The following is an 18,624-nucleotide window of genomic DNA, read 5'->3' on the forward strand; positions in this document are numbered from 1 at the left end:
TCAGTGTAGGAAGACTTTTAAATACAGAAGCAGATTTGCATATCAAAAAGCGCCGCCTGTCTGCAGAGCACTTCATCTTTAGCGTTAAATTCGCACTAACGGCATATTTCATCTTGCCGCAGCACTTTCTTAAACACGACCACTCGAACAAATCAGATTTTTGTAGTCGGCCATCATCTTCCCTTGAATGTGATCTTTGAATTTTGCTTCTTTGCAGTTGTATGTCTCCGTGGAATTTGGGAGGAGGTGGCAGCTTGTGCACGAAAACGTTGTCCCCAACAGATTCTACTGGTGAGCCAACAAATATGCAGCAGGAATGTCATTTATTTGGACTCCGCCCCCTATCGTACGATTTGTTGAAAAATAGGTCGTTTATGAGACATAATTGCCTACAAAGAGTACTTCTGTCTAGGGTTACATTTTAAATCAGTCGAATCAAACTAAATGGTAATCGCTAGCTTGCTCATGCTAATCGCGATTGCTAACAGGTTAGCATAAGCTAATTTGCTCGGTGTCTAAAATTTCACATGTATAGAAAATAATAAATAATGAGGATTTATACCCACTAATTTCAAATCATGTTCAGCCTTACTAGATTGTTAAAAAAATGAGTTAATAGGAAATTTGATTCTACAATAATGACAGCCCTACTTCTCATATTATTGAACTTTCATAAAAAAATCAAACTAATTTTTTCATCACTTTTTGTATTGATTTATATGTTCAATCAATCAAATCAAAAGAAATGGCAATGTTTGTTGATCTTAAATAGTGATCGCTAGCTTGCTAACGCTAATCGCGATTGCTAGCAGGTTAGCATAGGCTAATTTGCTCGGTGTCTAAAATTTCACATGTATAGAAAATAATAAATAATGAGTATTTATACCCGCTCATTTCAAATCATGATCAGCCTTACTAGATTGTTAAAAAAAATGAGTTAATAGGATATTTGATGCTAAAATAATGACAGCCTGACTTCTCATATTATCAAACTTTCATAAAAAAAAAAATTGAACTTTTTTTTTATCACCTTTTGTATTGATTTATATGTTCAATCAATCAAATCAAAGTAAATGGCAATGTTTGTTGATCTTAAATAGTGATCGCTAGCTTGCTAATGCTAATCGTGATTGCTAGCAGGTTAGCGTAGGCAAATTTGCTTGGTGTCTAAAATTTCGCATGTATAGAAAATAATAAATAATGACTAGTTATACCGACTCATTTCAAATCATGTTCAACCATACTAGATTGTTAAAAAAAAAAGAGTTAATAGGATAATCAATTTTAAAATTCTGACAGCCCTACCTCTCACAATATCAAACTTAAAAAAAAAAAATCTAACTCTATTTTATTGTTTTCATCACTTTTTTGTTTTGGTTTATATGTTCAATCAATGAAATCAAACTAAATGGTCATTTTTGTCAGCCTTAAATGTAATCGCTAGCTTGCTAATGCTAATCGCGATTGCTAACAAGTTAGCGTAGACAAATTTCCTCGGTGTCTAAAATTTCACATGTATAGAAAATATTAAAGTATTTATACCCAGCCATTTCAAATCATGTTCAGCCTTCCTAGATTGTTGAAAAAAAAAAGATCACAGTATGGCATCAAAAATGAAAGAACGCCATATGGCCATGCTTTGAAAAGCCAGAGCCAGCCTCAAAGTCCAAACACGAACACGATCCAAACGTCATATGATGGCACGCATGAAACAAAGAACTCAACGCGACCCCTAAAGCCGCCTTCTTTTCTGACTGTGTCCCATAAATGTGGAATGACTCACACTGCAGCGCCGCGTCCCCTCCAAATCGATAGCCGCCTTTTAATCCGATGACATTTATCTGTTAAAATGTACAAATTGATTGAAACACCATTTGGGGAACAGCGGGCATTTCTACAATAAGATTACGGAAGGCGCCGAGAAAGAATTTAGGAAGCTAGATCTTGTTTTGGTAAATTATACAAGCCTCCCTATTTTTTTTTTTTTTTATTTTGCATAATGTACTAAGCATCTAGTTTACACACCAAGGTTAATATTTGATGCCGGGAAGACATTCAACTCATAAAATATCGAGTAATTCCATCCATACGCTAGCCACTTTGCGTTTTGGGTTTGCTAGCTGATGAATATTCACGAGTGACCCGAGGCGTCGTCTGAACACGTCAGAGCATTTTATCAGTGTAAATACCGGGATTAAAAGGGCGGCGATGAATGTTTCGTCGAAAAAACGCCTTTTTTATCGTCGCCGCTTCGAAAATACTCGAGGGAAACGGCGACGGTGCCAAGCTAAAGCGCCGAGACGACGGCGTGTCGATTGACCCCGACAGCTCGTAGCGGAATCGACGTAGCGCCACCTGTTAAATTCCCATTAGCGTTCTCATCAAATAAATATGAGGAAATAAGAAGATTGTTTGCAAAGCGCCGTTGGAGTTAGGGTTTTAAATTAGGTGGTACTGCCTGTGTTGGAATTTTAAAAAAAGGATTGGATTTTAATTGAGTGGTTCAAGACTTGGTTTGGGTTTTAAATTTGGGTTTGGAGTCAAAGTTAGGGTTCCAGTGAAGGTTTTTAGGGTAGGGACAGGGTTTGAATTTAAGGTTTTGAGTTTGGGTTTGAAGCCAGAGTTTGATTTTTAAGTGGGATTTTAGGGCAGGTTTAGTGGTTCAAATTGAGGTTTGGTTTGGGGTTCTTATAAGCATTAGGGTTCCAAAGAATAACATCGAGTCAGGGGTAGGGTTTTAAATTGAAGTTTTGAATCAAGGTTAAGGTTTTAAAGATGAGTTTGATTTTAAAGTAGGCAGGGTTAATGATTGAAATTGGGACGTCAAGATAAGGTTAGGTTTTCAAATTAGGGTTCCAGTGAAAGTTTTTAGGGTAGGGACAGGGTTTGAATTTAAGGTTTTGAGTTTGGGTTTGAAGCCAGAGGTTGATTTTTAAGTGGGATTTTTAGGGCAGGTATAGTGGTTCAAATTGAGGTTTGGAGACATGTTTTGGGGTTCTTATAAGCATTAGGGTTCCAAAGAATAACATCGAGTCAGGGGTAGGGTTTTAAATGGAGGTTTTGAATCAAGGTTGGGTTTTAAAAATGAGTTTGATTTCAAAGAGGCAGTGTTAATGATTGAAATTGGTATGTCAAGATAAGGTTAGGGTTTCATTCTATTTTTTTTAAGTGAGCGTTAGGGTTTAAAATTAAGGTTTAGAATCTAGGTTAGGGTTTTAAAGTTGATTTTCATTCAAAGTATGTTTTTAAGACAGAGTTAGTGATTCAAGTTGGGATGTAAAGACAGGGTTAGAGTTTCATCTCATAGTTAAGGTTCCAAAGATTAATTTCAAGTCAGGAGTGGAGTTTCAAATTAAGATTTTCTGTCAAGGTTAGGGTTTTGAGGTTGGGTTTTAAGCCGTAGTTTGGATTTGAAGTAGGATTTTAAAGCCTAATTGGGCATTCGAGCATTGGTTTGGGTTTAGAATTAGGGGTTAGGGTTAGGATTCCAAAAATTAATCTTAAATCAAGGGTATGGTTTCAAATTAAGGTTTAGAATCAATTTTAGGTATTTACTACTCGATTAGTGATTCAAATGAAGGCATACACCATTACACAAATGAGTCACCATAACACAATTTAACAATTAAGTTGCTTCTTCTTATTATTAATTTGCTCTTAATTTGAAAATAAAAAGTCATATTCCTGCCATGACACTTGCTGAACCACTGTCCTCAAGTTTTCAAGAAAGGGTTAGGGTTTCAAAGTAGAGTTTGAAACTGTCTTTTGGCGTTCAAATTAGAATTTGATGGGTTTCATGCCAAGGTAGGGTTTTCAAGTTTGATTTTCGAATTAAGGTTTTAAGTCTCTGTTAATGTTTTGAACAAGCGTTACGGTAGGGTTCCAAGTCACTTTCAAGATTTGAAGCCCGGATTCAAAGTCAGGATCCGAGTTTCAAAGTAGGGTTTGAAACTGTCTTTTGGGGTTCAAATTAGAATTTGATGGGTTTCATGCCAAGGTAGGGTTTTCAAGTTTGGTTTTTAAATTAAGGTTTTAAGTCTCTTTTAAGTTAACGTTTTGAACAAGCGTTACGGTAGGGTTCCAAGTCACTTTCAAGATTTGAAGCCCGAATTCAAAGTCAGGATCCGAGTTTCAAAGTAGGGTTTGAAACTGTCTTTTGGCGTTCAAATTAGAATTTGATGGGTTTCATGCCAAGGTAGGGTTTTCAAGTTTGATTTTCGAATTAAGGTTTTAAGTCTCTGTTAATGTTTTGAACAAGCGTTACGGTAGGGTTCCAAGTCACTTTCAAGATTTGAAGCCCGGATTCAAAGTCAGGATCCGAGTTTCAAATTAGGGTTTCAGGACGGCTTTAAAAAGTTTCCAAATCAGGTCTTCGGGTCGTTCCTGAAACCCCGTTTGACGAAGGGCCTCATTTTTCTGTTACATTTGATTTCTCATCAGGAAATAAATCCTCCTGGAACATTCCCATAAATTCCCCTTAACATTCCAGTCCCTACCAAGGAATGACACAGCTGCATCCCGCACATTTTTTTTTAACCCCCCCCCTCCTCCCGCAGCCAGAACCCCAACATAGATGATTTACGGCAACTTTTTAACATACAGTAGGCGCGCGGGTATTAGTTATGGGCCGGGGGGCAGTTTAACACGGCCGGGATTTCATCTCCGAGCAAGGGGCTGCTGTTTGCTGATAGAATGGGATGAAGTATTGGACACAAAGTCCATTAAAAGAGATGGAGCTGGCAAGCAATTACAGAGTGCTGAGGGAGGCAGGACGCCCGCTTGTTAGATTCCAGCGCTATGGAAAATGAGAAGATGCCGGCGCCGTGTCAAAACACGCGCTATTAATACAACAAGCGGTCGCCGCCGCTGTCGCTCGCCGCATTAGCGCCGGCGTGAAAAATCTCCCCCGAACGCCCCGCCAAATGGAGAAATACACCTTGGCCGTAAAGCGCGCTTCGGGTCACGCGTCCGTCATTTTTATAGACGAGGCCATTGTATCGGCGAGCCCGCTGTTATCGTCCGGGATCGTCAAACTCAATATGGAGCCGCTCGGGATGTTATTGAGCTAACGACGGCAGATTATTATTTACGTGACTTATTATCCGTATTGCGAGTGCGATAAGGCGTTATTATCATAACCGCGATTCATAGGACAGCGTACCCTCACTTATCGCTGTGTTACGTTAAAAAATCTGCAAATTTACAAGGTAGAGATATTATTTTAAAAAAATAGTATATATATATATATATATATATATATATATATATATATATATATATATATATATATATATATATATATTAGAGAACAAAAGCACGAAAAATTATAATAATTTGAATTTTTTTTGTATGGATTTTCATTTATGGCCATAGCTTTATTGCAGGTTTACCTCACTATTTAAATTTATTTTATTTTTCTTCATATTTCTCTTCCATCTAAAATAGGAGGGAAAATCGAAAGAAAAATAGTGATGTAAACCTGCAATAAAGCTATGGTCATTAATGAAAATCTACAATAAAAGTTTGAATTATTATGTTTTTGTTTGTTATTGTTTTTGTCTGGTTTCACTTAGAATGAGGAAAAATCTGAAAAAAAATTGTGAGGTAAATCTTCGATAAAGCTATGATCATAAAATTGAAAAGCCACATAAAGAGTTTGAATTAGCCATTTTTTTTTTTTTGCGATTATTCCCTATTTTTTTTTAGTTTTTAGTTTGTTCCTTTTGTAAAAGATTTTTTTTTCGTATGGATTTTCATTTATGGCCATAGCTTTATTGCAGGTTTACCTCACTATTTAAATTGATTTTATTTTATTTTTCTTCATATTTCTCTTCTATCTAAAATAGGAGGAATGGAGGAAAAATCGAAAGAAAAATAGTGATGTAAACCTGCAATAAAGCTATGGTCATTATTAAAAATCCACAATAAAAGTTTGAATTATTATTTTTTTTGTTTGTTATTGTTTTTGTCTGGTCTCACTTAGAATGAGGAAAAATCTGAAGAAAAAATTGTGAGGTAAATCTTCTATAAAGCTATGATCATAAAATTGAAAATTTTGAATTTTTTTGCTATTATTCCCTATTTTTCTTTAGTTTTTAGTTTGTTCCTTTTGTTAAAAAAAAAGAAAAAAATTGCAAGGTAAACCTGCAATAAATGAAAATCCACCCAAAGCCATTTTGAATGTTTTTTTTTCCTCATTTTTTGTGTCTTTAAAAAAAAAAAAAAAAAAAAAAAAAGTTTCTTGTCCAGACCGGCACCTTTTTGCAGATTTACCTCGCTATTTTTCTTGATATCAGATCAAACAAAAAACTTTTTTTTTTTTAAGATTATGGTCATAAATGAAAAAACACAAAAGTTTTTTTATTCCCCCCTGTGAATAGCTAAATAAATACACTCTCCCTTTAAAGTATAATCCCCAGCAATTAAATGCGGATTTGCCTCAGAATGAAGTTTTCAAGCCAGTTTCAAGATTTCAAAGTATGGTTTCAGCCTTTTTAAAGTTGGATTTGAATATAATAATAACAATACGAGTTAAAAAGTGTTTGAAAGTAAGGTCGGCATCAGCATTCGATTGAATAATGTGTTTGTACATAAAAATTGAAGCTCCAGAAAATCGATGAGCTGTCACCTTCCCCTTTATTGTTGTTTTCAAAGAGCGGCCGGTTGCCACGGTAACGCTGTTGTACGTATGACGCGTTTCCCATCTACTTCTCCTTTCTTATGGATTTGTTGTCATTCAGCCGCTGGATTCAGATATGAGCCGCATCCCATAATGAGCGCTTTCAGCTTCTTTTTGAATTAGTCGTAAAGTATTACGAGGAGAGGAGACGCGGGAGGACATTATGTCTGGGGCTTACTGCTTTATTTTTATTAATATGAAGGATGATAGGCTTGCAAAATACTTGGGGATTTTCAACTCTGGGGAATGAAAGGAAATTTACAAATTTGAATATGTGCCCTCAACCAGGAAGTTGAATAAATTGGAGCATTATCTTGGCTAAATCAACGAGAAAAAGGTTGTTGTTGTTGTTTTTTTTTTTCCATTGGGGTTCAGTCAAGGTTGTAAAAAACATTTTTTCTTGGAGTTATCAATTTTGGAATTTTTCCAAGATTTGTCGCATATTTTCTTAACTGTATTTAACTCATTTACTACTTTTGACTGCTATATTCTTTAAATATTTGTTTTATTATGCCATTAGCGTGCAATGGTGACAAGCAGAATGCACTGTGTTCCTTTAATGTACTTTATTACTGTTTTTTTTAACATGGTACATTCTATTCTGTTCTAAGCCACAATTTTTTTCTCATGATTTGAGCCCTGCAGCTTATTGTCCGGAGCAGCTTATCTAACTTTTTTTTTATTACCGACCGGTAAAGCAAATTTGTTTATTTGTTCGAGGTGTCGATTCATGGGAAAACTATGAAATAAAACTCAAAAGATGTGAATCAATGGCTGTGCTCAAAAAGTATTGTATTGTAATAAATATAGTATTAAAAATATAAAAAAAATGTATAAATTGAATAAGATCTCGTATAAATGTTTGTGAGCTGTTAATTTGATATACTTGAATGTATAAATGAATTATGCGTAATGTGTTTATATGTCCACTAAAATAATCAGTCATTTAAACAAACTGACACAGAAGAATACACTATTGAAGTACTGATTTTGAGTTTGAACTACTCGAAAAAAAGAAATGATAATTATAATTAATAAATAGTAATAAAATAATAGTATTTTTTATTACTATTATTATTATAAAATAAATAAATAAAAAATAAAAATGTGTATGTATACATATATATATATATATATATATATATATATATATATATATATATATATATATATATAAATAAAATATATATATAAAATATAAGTAATATATAAGTATAATAATATATTTAATATATATATATATATATATATATATATATATATATATATATATATATATATATATATATATATATATATAAGTAATAAGTAATAATAAGTAATATATATAAGTAATATATATATAAGTAATAAAATAAATAATAAATAAATAAAAAATAAAAATGTATATATATATATATATATTTTACTTTTTTATTTACTTTTTTACTTTTTACTTTTTTTACTTTTTACTTTTTTTACTTTTTTATTATTTAATTAAAAAAAAAACTGTCCTTTTGAGCTTCGATAGAATGAACTTGCGTTGCTCTGTTTCAGGTCCAGATTGGGCTTGGACAAGGAGCAAGGAATGATCCACCTGGAGATCAATGTCTCCGACGGACGTGAGTGCTCGAGCTAACCATAAAATGTCATTTTTTTAATCCCCTTTCATTATGAGACCGTACCCCTGGACCGATACCTTTCCCTGGCGGCTCGGCTCTATTCATTTCTTTTTCAAAGGCCGCGCTCGCGCTCGCCACTCCTCTCGAGCCCGGCGCGTTAATGTCGTGTCCCCGGAGACAGCTCGTTGGGCTGACGCTAACAACCCGGGACACGTCACGCCACTTTATACACGAGCGCCGGTTTGGCTGGGCGAAATTCTCAAAATTCAGCTAGAACCTTGATCGCAGCCCACACAAGCTTGTCGTTGTACCCCCCCCCCCCCCCCCCCCCCTCCTCCCCCCTCCCCGTCGTATTTTTAGCTCTCTTGTCTGGCTTTGCCCACAGGGTCGCAGTACATCACTTGCAAACTTCAAAATTGCTCTGAGGGAAACAAGGGCAAGCCTTTTCCCGGGTTTATCATCCCCAACTCCCTGGTGGTGCAGGATGAATACGTTTTTATCCAGGTAGGTTTTTTTTTTTTTTTTATTGCAAGGTCTGGCTTCATTAAAAGTCAATTAAAAGGCGTCACATTCAATTGCGTCTTAATGCACGCTTGTGTTTTTCATTAAGTAAAAGGGGGGCACGTTATGCTGCCAGGGGACGATCCGGGATGGAAAATCACAATGTTGTGAAAGTTTGATCACGCTGCGACTCGTTTTTGCGCGTGCTAGATTGTTTTCCATGATTAGCTAAAATGTGATTTCTCGTTTCTGTACAGCAGAGGTTTTCAAACCTTTTGGAATCAGGGAGCCCCTTTAGAAAAGCAAAGTTCCCCATTGCAAATGTTGCGGGAACAAAACAAAAAATCATCATTCAAGCCAAACATAGGTGCATTTTTTATTCATCAACATATTCAATTTAACGAGTATAGTTGTTACTTTTCGCAATTTCATGTTGAATAAAATAAAAGGGAAATATACGTTCATAAAACCATTTTTATGATTAGTAGGTTTATTCAAATTCATTATTATAAAAAGACAGATTCTCCTCCATACTAGATTGGTTGGACCCAACTTGTCATGTGCCACCTCTCGTTACCTGTCATTTTAATGATTTCTAATGTAATCCCAATAGAGGACTCTTTATGCTTAATATTTTTCTGTGGGCAAATATTTATTTCAAATTATCTCCTTTGAAGAACAGCTCTGACCCTTTATGTTGATTATTGTTTGTGGACAAATATTTATTAATAATTAAATTAATGATTTATTTTTGTGAACAGATCTCCACTGTAACCCCAAAACAGGGCGCTTTGCACAAAAATGCTTTGCACTGGTTAAGAAGTACTTGATCGAAAAGATATTTCACTGGGGAGTACATGTCTGAAAAAAGTTTGAAAACCACCACCTCATCCCATCCCCTTTTGATTACTCGTCTTCCTATTCCAGGTGCCAACCGGAGGCCAGTCCGTCCATTACGTGTCCTACAAAAGACACTCCTTCTACCCGGTCAAGCTTCCAAAGTACACGCTGCCCAAAGTAAGTTGACACATTGCAGCGTCAGGAGCGTTGAGCCTTTCGGGTTTGACCGCGTATCGGGATGCTTTGATGTTTGCGCGGACGAGACTACAAAGGATTTGGACTTGATCTGTCAAATCCGTTGAGATTTCTTGTCCGCGTTTTACGTTTTTCCCCATCTGAACAATAGCGGTGCTGGCGGAGACGATTACGTCCGTGTCAAGACCTTCTCTGATTTTCCATGCCGTTTGACAAAATGGGTCAAACGTGTTCATTTCCCAGGCAGGGATCGACTTATCTGAATCAAAATCGTCATCGTTGGCCAACAAGGGATTTATCTTGACAGTCAGAAGCCACCCGCGGAACATGGAAATGAAACAAGTGTGTTTTCATATAACATGTCCGACAGAGATTGATTCCAGTTCTGATAAATAACATTTAAGCATGGGGATGCTGTACTTGTCGTTAGATAATCTTAACTAGAAAAGATTAAGGGTTTTTTCATGCTCAGGAGATGTTTTCTTAAATTAACGCTTTTGAGTTGAAACACTTTAACACACGAACTTCACTAACATTTAATTCCAAAGACATATTTTTAGTTCCGACATTCAACCCTCGTCACTATGTTAGTGTTTATTTTCATAGTTTTCTAGTGTTTGGTTAACGCTGTGCTTCTCAAATAGTGGGGTGCCCCCCCCCCCCCCCCTACGAAATTAATCCGTCCCAGGTTTAGGTTCGTAAGGTGAAATCGTTGTATGGCGGGCAATAGAAACTTATGGTCAGTAGCTAATGCCTATCAAAGCCCTGGTAAAAACATCAAAATTTTGTATACTTTTTAAAAAAATAGTACAGTAAGTGCTACTTATATACAATGTACATGTATATAATTAAATAACATCATAAATAAAAAATATAAAGGAAAAATTACATTTTATTTACCTTTGAGTGTTGTTGACTTGAGCTACCTACACCCATAATCCCTTGCGAGGGTAGCGTAGCCTTGGCTAGCCTAATTCGTATTTCTTGATTATCTCCAGCTTGGTTTCCATACTAATTATCTTCTTACTTATCTTTAACATCACTAGCAATCTTAGGACCCATAGCTAACCCACTCAAGTTTCATTTAAGCACTACAATGCCCAATAAATACGATATTGTAAGCACACACACGAGATCAAGTCTTGAGCATTTCGGCATCTTTGTGACACCGTGACGCAGACCAATAACAGACCAGCATCTCAGTGGTGCTTTGCAGCACAGGCAGTTTGACGCGAACAGAAAATATGAGTAATTACCTATAAACGCCTGAAGAGGGAGGCAAAACAACATAAACATAGCCAACTCCACAGGTCATGACAGTTGTTGATGCTGTAAAGTGAACAATTATCTAAAAACGCCTGGAGAGGGAGGCAGAACAACATGAACACAGCCAACTCCACAGGTCGTGACTGTTGTTGATGTTGTAAAGTGGAAAAAATGCTGTAAAGAGGGGACGAAGAAACTAAAAATTCCACTTTGTAACGTGAAAAAAATGTAAAATGTAAAAAATATGTGTGTGTGGGTGTGTGTGTGTGTGTGTGTAAAAAAGATAACAGAAAATAACCTGCATACTTTCAAGATTGTCTGATCCAATATACTTTATTGTAGTGGACTCCAAAGTCATATTGGTTAATGCGAAGCACTTTTTATTCATGATTCCAAAACCTAAATTATGCACAATTTACCTGCACGGTGGTAGTCCTCTTACAATTTTCCGAAATTCATTTTGACTTTAATGATTGTGCGTGTGTGTGCGCTTAGGTTCCCCCCCCCCCCCCCCCCCCACACACCCAATATCCAAGAGACTTTTGAAGCAGAAAAGCTGATTTGCATTAGCGCTGCCTTCTTACACCATTTAGTGCAGAATAATGCAGTGCATTAAGATGGTTGGTGTGGGCGGGGGGTGGGGTGGGGGTGGGGGGGGTCAAGAGAGATTTGCAGCCGAGCAAAACACATATTCATCCATCTTTGTCACCACTTAGAGGACGCACACCACTGGACATTGTTATTCTCAATTACTGTCAGTTATCAAAGTGAGAAATCACAAGCGCGTTCCATCGAGCGCATTAACGTTTTTCGCCACCCTACTTTCTACTATTTTGACGCCCGGGGCCTTGTTACTTAGCAACCTGCGCTTACTACTTTCTCCCCTACCGTTTAGGATTTACAGATCATTAGCACCGACGACAACCAGGTGGTGGCGGCCATTCAGGACTGGCACCAGAACGACTCGTACAACCTGTACATGTCCGAGTCGCGGGGTCTCTTTTTCACGCTGATGCTGGAGGACGTGGTGAGCAGCGGAGGACCCGAAGGCAACATCATGATCGACCTTTACGAGGTAGGGCGACGAGGTAGGGCGACGATGTCGTCGCGTTCGGGCCCGTGGTCGAGCGCGATCGTCGAAGAACGTCAACGGGGATCCCGGGAGACCGACAACCGCGTCCTAAACATACTGCGATGCGGAAATCACATCAATCTTTATGGTAGAAAAAAGAAGTTGCGGTTTAAAATAGGGACTTCAGGTGCAAGATGGGACGAAAATGAGAAAAATCGAAAAAATCGAAAAAAAAAGGCATGCTTGCGAACTGCTTAACGTTGGCATTTAAAGGGATAGTCCACTTTATTAGACATTTTTAGCTGTAAAAAGTTCACATTTTTGACTCTTTTAGTGCCAGCCGTTTTAAGACACTCCTTTATCCCAACTGGAAAATAATTGAAAAAAATATTGAGTGACTGGTCTGTTAAAATTTGCAAAATTAACTCTTAATTTGAGCAGTAAAAAGTTCATACTTTCAACTCTTTTCGTGCCAGATACTTTGAGACACTTTAGCTCGACTGAAAAATATTTGACAAAAAAAATTATTGAGTGATCTGTTAAAAATCGCAAAATTACATCTTTGGGAAGGAATGAGTTAATTTGAGAATTAAAAAGTTCATATTTTTAACTCTTTTTTTTTTGTGCTAGCCATTTTTAGAGACTCCTTACTGGAAAATATTTGAAAAAAATATTCAGTGTCTGGTGTGTTAAAAATCACAAATTTACGCCTTTAGGACTCAAAATTAATACCTCCATAACGACTTCTTCTTGTCTCTCTTTGTTTACCGGAAGATTGCCCCCTGGTGGCTAGTAAAAAAAAGCAGCACTGGACCATAAACCGTACGGCTCAAAGTAGCGGCATATAGTCCCAAATTTACGGTAGATCAGCTGATCCATGCAGAAACCATCCTAAAATCTCGCCTCCTATTTGAAAAGCTCTGCTGTAAAGAAAAGTTTCTTGAACACAAATTTTGGAGCTGTGGCTCACTGTACAAAAGAAGAAAAAAAAACCCTCTTCATTATCCCAGTAGGGAAGGCAAATAACAGGGGGAGAAAATAACTTTCCTAAAATACGTTCCGGTTGAAGTGGCAACAAACAACACGCGCGGCGCATCAACAAGCTTCTTTTCTTTTTCTGCTGCGTTTTCGCAATAATGGACCAGATGCTGATGCGCTGCAACTTTTTATGGCGCCAGCTTCTTATATAAGGGAAACAAAAAAGTCTAAGCCAGCAGGCGCCAGCAGAAGCCGCATTTTTGGTAGATGTGTTTGAGTTGATACTGTATGTATGTATGTATGTATGTATGTATGTATGTATGTATGTATGTATGTATGTATGTATGTATATATATAGTAAACTATAGTTAAAGATGCTTGTTATTTCCTTTTTATTTTGTGTGTGTATGTGTGTGTTCTTTGTATGTATATATATATATATATATATATATATATATATATATATATATATATATATATATATATATATATATATATATATATATATTTTTTTTTTTTTTAAATATTTCTATGTTTATTTCTTATTTTAGTTGATTTTTTATTGTTTTTATTTATTTTTTTAATCCTAATAAAAAATATTTTATTTTTTTAATTTTTAAATTTTAATATTTATAATGTTTTATTATTTGTATATGTTTTACATAATGTTTAATAATTTATAATGTATATATATATATATATATATATATATATATATATATATATATATATATATATATATATATATATATATATATATATATATATATATACAGTATGTACAGATGAATCCTTGTTTATAGTCAAACATTTTAACAGCTCGGTTGGGCATTGCCCGCGTGTCGTTCATTGACCGCCCCACCCACCATCATTTAGCTGCCGTGACTCAGCAGCATGTAAAAAAAAAAAAAAAAAAGTGGTGATGCTTTAGTGCAGGGGAGTCAAACTCATTTGTATCACAGGCTGTATTGTTGTTATGGTTTCCCTCAGTGGGCCGTAATTACTGTGAAAGCGTATCGCTGGCGTCAGGCGGCATCATCATGTCTCCACAATTATCTTACGTCAGGAGACCCCCCCACACAAAAAAAAAATGGAATTGAACATTAGCAAGCACATTTTCAACACTTTATATTTAGGGGAATATATATATATATATATATATATATATATATATATATATATATATATATATATATATATATATATATATATATATATATATATATATATATAATCCTAATACAATTTTATTTTATTTTTTATTTTAAATTTTGGCAAATTTTGTCAGAAACTTGAAGTCATCATTAGCATTTGGCGGGCCACATAAAATGATGTGGCGGTTCGGATCTGGCCCCCGAGCCTTGAGTTTGACACCTGGGACATATGCGAACTAACCAGCAAAATGTGACTGAAGAGGTTTTGGCTCGATGACATTGATATGTGCATCTACATATGTGTTAGCATTAGCATTAAACTAGTAGATTAAAGGGACAGTGCGTAAGATTTTCATTAAAAAGGAATAAATTAAATGATTGTACATAACAAGAACTTGCAAATGAATTTCTAGTTATCGTGAAATTATATTACGTGGGGGATGGCACTTCCCCAGAGGCGGCCATGTTTGTTATAGCTACGGACAATGGTAAATGCAGCACCTGCAGCACCCTCTGCTGTCCGTGATGAAAAACAGCTTCAATCTTACACACTATCCCTTTAAGGCATTGTTAACATGATGCAAATGCTCTCAAAATCCTGATTGCGTTCTGATCAGTAGCAGAGACGTATGGTGCATTCAAATGCAGCCAGACTTTTCAACGTCATACAGAATAAAAGACCATGGCTGCACCACCACCACTGCACCAGATGTGCAATTACAATTCACACAGCAAAAAGCAAAATCTGTGCCTTGAGTCCGGGCCTTGAGTTTGACAACAATATTCTATACTGCCCGTCGCCATTTTATTTTTTTTTTGCAAGTGAATTTAGAGAAGAACAAATCTGAATATCTCAGGGCTGCGCCAGATGTTGTTTTGATTCCGCACGGTCCTACAGATGGTGCAAAATAGTGCTCCCTGTCAGGAAAACATCTCATCTAATTCTGACATGCCCCCCCCCCCCCCCACCCTACCCAAAAACTGGAGCTCCAGCTTTGCTTTAGTTTGAATAATGTATGCTTGTTTTTTATCCTCCCCCGCCCTTCTGCACCCCGTTTTTTTTTTTTTTTGTCTTATTTTTCTTCACCCTGTCGCTCTTGCGTTTCATGTTTTGCAGGTTGCCGGGATTAAAGGGGTGTTTCTGTCAAATAAAGTTGTCGAGAACCAAGTGAAAACTTACATCACGTACAACAAAGGCAGAGACTGGCGCCTTCTGCAGGCCCCGGCGACGGATCTCCAAGGAAAACGAGTCGATTGCGAGCAAGTAAGTGGGCTGCTGTCATTGGCTGCCAGAAAAAATTTGCTTCTTAGCAAAGTAAAGCTGCTAACAAGACAGCGGACAAAAGGGGAAAAACTTCAACCGGGCTTGATTTGACTTCAGTGTATTTTGTCCTTTTCCCGTAGCCGTACTGCTCGTTGCATCTGCACCTTCACGTTTCCGAGAATCCGTACACATCGGGAAATATCGTCAGCAAAGATACGGCGCCCGGCGTGATCGTCGCATCTGGTGAGGCCGTGAAACAACATTTGAATTTGCTTCAATTATTTTAACCCCATTTGCGGTGTTTTGACCATTTTTGGGACGTTTTCTTCCACGTCATTCATTGCTGATATGCTGTTGAATTGATACCGATATTGATCAGTACTCTATGCTGCGATATCGGTAGCGTATCAGAAGTGAAGACGTTACGGGGACAACTTTTTCAAAAGTGAAAAAGTTACCACGAAAGCCTTACAAAAATGCATCTGGACGGAGAGCTGGATACCGTATTTTTCGCACTATAAGGCGCAGCTAAAAGCCTTTATTTTTTTCAAAAGCTGATGGTGCGCCTTATAATCAGGTGCGCCTTATATATGGATCAATATTGAAATTGGGATTGCTAGATGGGGAATGAACCGATAAAGTAAGCTTTACCTGTTTCTTTTGTGAGTTTACAGTAGAAAAAGGTTGCTTATATTGACATTGAGAGGTTAGCGTTATTATCGTTATTACTTTGAGTATTGCTATATTGGGATTGAAAAAGTATTAAAATATGTCATTAATTGAGGGTGAGCCTTATAATCCGGTGCACCTTTTATATGGAAAAAGTTATAAAATATGTCATTAATTGGGAGTGCGCCTTATAATCAGGTGCGCCTTATAGTGCGGAAAATACGGTATTTATTTTTCTTTGACACAGCAAAGGTAGTAATCTGACAGACTGCTACAATTTAAGTGTCTTTGCTTGAAATGTGAGGGCATGATTTATGTATATATAAAAATATACATTAGGCTCGAAGAGCCACTACAAGCTGTCAGAAAAGTTCCAGGACATGTAAAGTATTTTCCGCACTATAAGGCACACCTAAAAGCCTTATTTTATTTTATTTTTTTAAAAAGCTGATGGTGCGCCTTATAATCAGGTGCACCTTATATATGGATCGATATTGAGATTGGGATTGGTAGATGGGGAATGAACCGATAAATTAAGCTTTACCGGTTTCTATTGTGTGTTTACAGTTGAACAAGGTTGCTCATATTGACATGTTTACAGTTGAACAAGGTTGCTCATATTGACATTGAATTATTATAGAGGTATTATTTGAGTTATTATTGTTATTACTTTGAGTATTACTATATTGTGATTGAAAAAGTTTGAAAATATGTCATTCATTGAGGGTGCGCCTTATAATCCGATGTGCCATATAGTGCGGAAATTACGGTAGTTTTATTTGTAGTTGCTGATAAAATATACTTTTTTTTTTTTTTTAATTTGTCTCAGTAAGTTTTATGTTCTTCCCTCCTTTTTGATTTTCAGGTGTAATTGGACCTGAGCTGACCACCACTAATGTCAGTATTTTCATCACATCTGATGCTGGCAACACTTGGAGAGAGGTACACTATGAGTAGAAAAACTTTCGAAGTGTATTACAAAACTGCAGATTAGCACTTTAATTTCTGCAGTGAATTAAAAAATATGCTGCCAGTTAGTAGACGCTCAATTTTGGTCAAAATAATCACGAACGTATCAAGTAGTTGATTCGAGAGTACTCTGGTGCAGTGCAGTTTTCACATCCCTGTAACATAAATAATAAACATACAACATAAATACCTCATGAGGCTTCGAGCATCAGGCGGTCCGAAGTTCCTTGGGATCCTTGTTTATGAAATAATTTCATCTCACACTATTTGTTAACGCTGCTAAATGAGACGCTCGCTTGAAAATGAGTTCCACGTTAAATGTGAAAAACAACACTCATCCTATGCATGACTTATATGAATCTACACGGGTACACATAATATACGCTCATCAGACCCGTGAACGCCTCACAGAACCATTTGCATGTATGAAGTACTTCATGTACATATATAAGTTTGTTTTCTACTTGATTTCTCTAATGGCTGTAATGAAAACACAAGGGCTACTATATATATATATATATATATATATATATATATATATATATATATATATATATATATATATATATATATATATATTAGGGATGGTATGGACAGGGCTGATGCCACTGAACATTTTGAGGAGTTGAAAGTAAATATATATTTATATTTGAAGATGTTGGGTGATAATAAGGGCAGGCTAGTAAAAAAATCCCCGGACACCAAGGGGTTAATTATCATCGGTTATTTATTGGCTTTCATATCATACGTAATATTCCCTTGCCTTCCATGGCCAACAATGACTCATGCGGCCTGCGCCAATAAAAGAAGTGTGAGCCCCAAATAAACTGCCAGTCTGTATGCAAAGTAAAGCTTGAGTTCTTCACTTGTCATTTCCCTAAAAAAATGAATGCGGAGCTTTCGTAAGCCCACTTTTTATTTTTTATTTTTTTGCCATGGGCCCGAGTCTCCGTTAAGTCAACCCATCTTGATGCTCTCGTTAGTTCAAACAAGCGAGGATGAGACTTTGCCTTGTTGTTTCTTTGCTTTGTTTTATGTATGCTTGTTAGTTACGCCTTTGCCAGCTGCTGCCTGAATTTGCAAGTCCAAAAAAAACAAAAAATAAAAAAGCAAAAATAAAAGGCTTATGCGTGTGTAGGTTTTTCAAGAAGAGTACAGCGTCTTCTTCCTGAATCAAGGAGGATCTCTGGTGGCCATCCGACACACTCCTCTGCCTATTAGACACATTTGGTAGGCGTCCCCATCAATCTTCACGGCGGCGTCGAGGCACTATTTGTGTCCGAGGCAGTTTGCCATCCATCCATTGTTCTATCTGGGTTCTTCTTCTTTCTCTTCCCCGTAGGCTGAGCTTTGACGAGGGGAGAAAGTGGGACAAATTTAGCTTCACCTCCTCGCCGCTCTATGTGGACGGGGTGCTGGGGGAGCCCGGAGAAGAC

The 18,624-nt window shown here is 36.7% G+C and overlaps 1 protein-coding gene across 2 annotated transcripts in view; it reads left to right on the top strand.

Moving 5' to 3' along the window:
- The window catches only part of LOC148419885 (VPS10 domain-containing receptor SorCS1-like), a 73,506-nt gene that overhangs the window by 25,255 nt on the left and 29,627 nt on the right, over window positions 1–18,624 (top strand). For both annotated transcript variants that reach the window (XM_088421871.1, XM_088421872.1), the window contains exons 5-14: window positions 218–291; window positions 8,216–8,280; window positions 8,666–8,784; window positions 9,709–9,798; window positions 11,978–12,157; window positions 15,404–15,550; window positions 15,691–15,793; window positions 17,085–17,161; window positions 18,327–18,418; window positions 18,531–18,624. The exon at window positions 18,531–18,624 is cut by the window's right edge and continues 14 nt beyond it. In XM_088421871.1, coding sequence (XP_088277997.1) covers window positions 218–291; window positions 8,216–8,280; window positions 8,666–8,784; window positions 9,709–9,798; window positions 11,978–12,157; window positions 15,404–15,550; window positions 15,691–15,793; window positions 17,085–17,161; window positions 18,327–18,418; window positions 18,531–18,624 — 1,041 coding nt within the window. The remainder of the gene's footprint in view (window positions 1–217; window positions 292–8,215; window positions 8,281–8,665; window positions 8,785–9,708; window positions 9,799–11,977; window positions 12,158–15,403; window positions 15,551–15,690; window positions 15,794–17,084; window positions 17,162–18,326; window positions 18,419–18,530) is intronic.

This window comes from Hippichthys cyanospilos, chromosome 8 (assembly GCF_059441005.1).
Source record: "Hippichthys cyanospilos isolate Australia breed blue-spotted pipefish chromosome 8, RoL_Hcya_1.0, whole genome shotgun sequence".
Taxonomy (NCBI): Eukaryota; Metazoa; Chordata; class Actinopteri; order Syngnathiformes; family Syngnathidae; genus Hippichthys; species Hippichthys cyanospilos.